Source organism: Microtus ochrogaster, chromosome 8, assembly GCF_000317375.1.
Source record: "Microtus ochrogaster isolate Prairie Vole_2 chromosome 8, MicOch1.0, whole genome shotgun sequence".
NCBI classification, from domain to species: domain Eukaryota; kingdom Metazoa; phylum Chordata; class Mammalia; order Rodentia; family Cricetidae; genus Microtus; species Microtus ochrogaster.
The window spans coordinates 66,852,306-66,857,618 of record NC_022015.1 but is presented as its reverse complement, the minus strand read 5'-3'; the positions used below and the strand labels follow the sequence as shown (position 1 = coordinate 66,857,618).

The 5,313-nt window shown below is 40.9% G+C and overlaps 1 protein-coding gene across 1 annotated transcript in view; it reads right to left on the bottom strand.

The window, feature by feature from the left end:
- The window catches only part of Plce1 (phospholipase C epsilon 1), a 284,672-nt gene that overhangs the window by 42,046 nt on the left and 237,313 nt on the right, over positions 1-5,313 (bottom strand). Inside the window, exons 18-20 of the mRNA XM_026781331.1 lie at positions 4,623-4,730; positions 2,673-2,789; positions 1,371-1,529 (exon numbers count right to left, since the gene is read on the bottom strand). Of these exons, the coding sequence (XP_026637132.1) occupies positions 1,371-1,529; positions 2,673-2,789; positions 4,623-4,730 (384 nt within the window). The remainder of the gene's footprint in view (positions 1-1,370; positions 1,530-2,672; positions 2,790-4,622; positions 4,731-5,313) is intronic.

The window sequence follows — 5,313 nt, the reverse complement described above, 5'->3', positions numbered from 1 at the left end:
TCCTTCAGTGGAACAGTATGCAGCATTCTCTAAGATTTCCTTTTATACACATACCATCTGTGATGATCTAGGTCACACTGTACTTAGTCATCCTTCTATATGAACTGCTGCTTCTAACCTACTCCTATGCTCCTTTCTCCTTTTATCCCCATTTTTTTTTAAATAAAGTAAAATGTAAAACAAACAAAAGTTGAGAAGAAGGAAGAGGAAAGGAAATTGTCTTCTGGAACAGCGCTCTGGAAGCAACAGCATCCCCTGCTAGGAGGCCCGTCTCGGGCATTTAAGGCAGGCCAGTTAGTACATATACACATGCCAACATCTACAAAGCCCATGTGCAGTTCTCAGAGCTTGCGGGACTGAAGGAAATGCCCAGCCTCCTGGAGAAGCCTTAGAGTGAGGTGCTCGTAGAGAAGGTTTGAAGCTTTCAGGCCTTGGGGAGCTTCATCTCCAAAACAGTTTTCTGGCTTGCGCAGTGGTTCTCAACCCTCCTAATGCTGTGACCCTTTAAAGCCGTTCTTCATGTCGTGGTGACCTCGATCATACAATTATTTTTGTTGCTACTTCATAACTGCAATTTTACTACTGTGATGAATTGTAATACAAATATATATATATATATATTTTGAAACAAACGTTTGCCAAAGGGGTCGACCCACAGGTTGAGAACCACTGGGCTAGTACATCTTTCTTTTTAAAAGAGACAGGGGTGTCATTGTGTTTCTCAGGTTAATCCCCAGTTCTTGGGCTGACAACCATTCTGTCCCAGCTTTCTTAGTTGTTAGAATTACATGGACACACCACGGGTGCTCAATGGAGTTAATATTTTCAATTATTATTTTATAATAATTTGATTAGGGCTGTTCAATTGCAGGGGCATACACGCTGTCCTCAGTCCTTCTATCTGTCATCTTCCCAGAGCCTTCTTACACTGGTCTTCCCGCCTGGCTCCTGAAGGTGACTGGCGGCACAACTCTTGCTGGCCTTCAGGATATAGGAATTATATCCTATAAATGTTTTAACTTGTGATAAGATTTTTTAACGGTCTTAGGGACGTATAGGTAGGCTTGGGAGCACACACCTTCAGTTCAATATTCAAGAGGCTGAGGCAGGAGTCACACCAACCCACTTAGAACGAATTAAACAACGGAGGTACATTTCACGTGGGTACAATTTACAAAATAAAACTTGAGGTTAGTGGGAGGAGAGAATCTATCGGTGTATGAATTGGAACTCCCCAAATCAAGTGTATCAGTTAAAGGATCTCAAGGTTCACAGCTATGCAGCAGATCATTTGAAAAGTCTGAATGACATTAATTTCCTTGTCCCAAGCCCATGGCATATTCCTAACCTGCTTAACCAGGGAGGGTTACCTTTTGTTTTAGGATGTCAACTGGCGTCTGATGGGCCTTTAGCTTCTTGTTTTTAAGAAGCACTTTCCTCCTAAGTTGGTCAGGTGAGGGAAGCATTGGGTCATCTGAGAAATCGGTCTCGAATAGGAATTTAGCCACCAGCTTTTCTCCAAAGACACTCTACAAAGCACAAAGGGAAACACACCATCAACGCCGTCTACCGCTACTTGATAAATACATTTACATCCCCTAAATGTACTGGATAGCTCCTTTTAGTTGAGCTGTTTGAGAAACCCCAGGAAAAGGAACTAAGAAGAGGTTGTTTATTCTCCTGGCAGTTTCCTGCCGGAAGGACGGGGGATGTGTTCAGGGCAAGGGGGAAGGCCTAGGTCAGACTGTAGAGGGAGCCAGCTGTGATGACTTAGGAAAATGTTCCAGAGTCTAATGCATTCAAGAAGAAAGCAAGCAGAAATTTGATGAGTGGCTGTGGTTTTGCAAAATATGGTTTCGTTCTAAGTGAAGAGAAGAGACAAGAGGCAACAGGGAGGATTTGTTCCAACAATGAATGAAAAATAGATACCATTTTCACAAGGACTTATGAGCACTGGTCTCCAAAGAAGACTGTCTCTCTTAAGGAGATCGTGGGTGGAAGGTAGACACAGGGTGATCACTCAAGATAAGGATAGAAAATATGGCGATTTTTATTTCTAGCTATTTTTAAACAAGCAAAAACAAAAATTTCCAAGTGCAGGCTAAGGCAATATGAAAAGCCAAGGTTTTGCTGGTATTCATATTGGAGGACGTTTCTGTTAGTGCTCCTTTTGTGAGAGGTCCATTTCTACAAGTGCTTCTCCCACTGGAGAAGGGGGTGTCTTGTGGAATATCTGCTCCTTAACTGTCTGCATTACGTTTCCCTTGTATAAAGAAGCTTACTATTAACACAGAAAGTGTTCTGAACCGTCTAACTTGCCCACTTGGATCACTATGATACAGTGTGGGTCACAAGAATATGTGACTTTCCTGGAAACAGTTTCAGTTTTTCCACATACGATTGCCAGGTGACCATTTGTATTATAGGTGTACTGGAGAGATGCTCTACCTTTACCTCCTGAGGCTTGGAAAGGGTCAGGACACCAGAAAACAATATATTGAAAAAAGGACCATTCTAGAAAAAAAGCCTAAGCTCTCTGAGCAGTGCCAATTTTTTTCAGGTCTTTACAGAATATGCCTCATGGCTAAAGTCCAACTGTGTTGTGGTCCACATCTGTCCTATATAAATACCACCACCAACTGAAAGACAATGGTGTCTTGGAGGAAGCTCACCTTGAAGATTTCTGCCATCTTTCGTTGTTGAGGCAGTGAGCAGTGGTTCTCAATGGATATGATAATTGGGAGGTCGGAGGTGATGAAGGCACTGCGATCGATGGCTTCCACCACTTCCTGTAAGAGCCAGACAAGCTCCTTAGAGTCAGGTGTCTGTTCAGGGTAGTCAGAAATCTGGTACTGAGCCATAGAAAGTGTCTTAATTGTCGCATTCTGTAGATTCTGGACAAAAGCAGTTTTCATCTTTTCAAAAGTATAGGTGCCTCTCTAGATCTGTGGGAGAATAATTCCAGTACCTCTGCAGATACTAGAATCTATATGATACACAGATCTCATATAAAAATGGCATAATATTTACATATAATCTTTATAAATATATCTTCCTATGTACTTCAAATAATCCCTATATATGTAGAATCCCCAGTATAATGTGAACATATTATTTCCAAATGATGACAAGAAAAAATGTCTACAAATTCACTACAGACATAATTTTACCCCACTTTTGGATATATATATCAAACATATACATACATATAGTTGTATGGTTGAGTCCATAGATTGAGAACCCATAGCTAAATTTACAAACACTAAACGAAAGACTAGGATGTTTTATATAAAAACATCAAATATTGAGCCTTGTTTCTATACTACAAGGAACAGCTGTTACTATGCTGAACTGAAAAAAAGACCTAGTACACATCAAGAAAGAATACCTTAAGACATTGTTTTTGTTATAGCATACAATATAATAAAGCCCGAGACACACTGAAACAGTTAAAACTCTATATGTAGCAATATGGCCTACACCATAACTTGTAATGATAAACATAAACCTTCACCAAAATACAGTGCAAGAGCTTTATGAATGACAAATAGAAAATGAGTTTAAAAAATACATTTTAGCTACTACCCCATATAATGGTAATATTCCTTCCCAACCTTGCTCTAGCTCAGAGAAAAATGATGTTAGGTAGCTTAAGACCCTCTGAGGGAGGAGCAACTGCATAGCTAAACTAATAAGCTATGTAGAATATAAAATAATCCAATAAGGCCAATTGTCCAAGATAATCCATCTTCCCAGGTGGAACTGGTTCTTGTTACTTTCTAATGGTGATTACTTAATCATCTCTTGGCATCAGGACATCTTCATGATAATTTCCTTTGTCAGCCAAGATAGCAGAATAACTGGCCTTTAATTTCTCTAGGAAGAGAACGATCTCTGTCTTTATTTATCATTATATCATGTGAAAATAAATAGCAACAATATGTACCAACATGAGGTAACAGTTATAAAAACTATAGTTACATAGGGATTTCATAATAGTTTTTTTTGTTTTGTTTTGTTTGTTTGGTTTTTTTTTTTTTTTTGGTTTTTCAAGACAGGGTTTCTCTGTGGCTTTGGAGCCTGTCCTGGAACTAGCTCTTGTAGACCAGGCTGGTCTCAAACTCACAGAGATCCGCCTGCCTCTGCCTCCCGAGTGCTGGGATTAAAGGCGTGCGCCACCACCGCCCAGTGGTTTTTGTTTTTTTGAGACAGGGTTTCTCTGTATAACAATTCCCACTGTCCTGGACCTAGTAAGAGACATTGTTTTTGTTATAGCATACAATATAATAAAGCCCAAGACACATTGAAACAGTTAATACTGTATTTGTAACAATATGACACACACCATATCTTTTAATATGTGTAGATTAGGCTGGCCACGAAGAGATCCACCTGTCTCTGCTTCCCGAGTGCTGGGATTAAAGGTGTGTTCCACCACCACCCGGCTAGGAGTTCTTGATCAAATCCCAGAAAGAACAGACCTGTTCACACCCCCCCCCCCCCACACAGTATCGCAAACACTCTGAAGGTCTTTCAGAGCTATCACAAGAACTTAAGGTGTAATTTGTAGAGTGATTTACTTAATGAAGATAATGTCCCTGAGATCTGATGGGAAGCATTACCTTGAAGGGGATCTTGGTCGTCAGTGTATGTCCATGATAAATAATGGGCATGCCGTCATCTCCATCCCAGCAGTCCAGCTCTATGCTCCTGCATCCTTGCAAGAGGACCTGTGTGACCAATGAAGGAATCCACCCAGATGATGAGCACCAGGAGATAAAGCTTCAAACTGAACCAAGCATACATCACATCAGTCAGCATTTGCACTTCTGAATAAAGAAGATGGATATTAAGTAAAAAACAGATAATTGTCATTTTTTGTTCACAGATCATAATTAATACAGACTCAGGGATGGAGAGAACCAGTCAATGTGGGAAAAGTGTTTACCAGAAATGGAGGCTGTTGGAAGGTAAAGGGGATGTAAGAACATGTCATCTCTCTCTTTTTTTCTTTTTAAAAGTATCTTTCGTTCTTTGAAATGAAATATCTTAAAATTAAAGGCTCGGTGTTCTTCCACATGCAATCCCCCAGGCTTGTCCCTAATGCTGCAACTGAACACCCGCTGCACTCTTTCTTCTCTACTGCCCGCATCTCCTGTGGAGGCCACAGACACCCCCTTCTAACCTCCGTCCCTCACTCTCCCACAACTCCAGTAGTACAGACACCCCCTTCTAACCTCCATCCCTCACTCTCCCACAACTCCAGTCCACAGACACCCCCTTCTAACCTCCATCCCTCACTCTCCCACAACT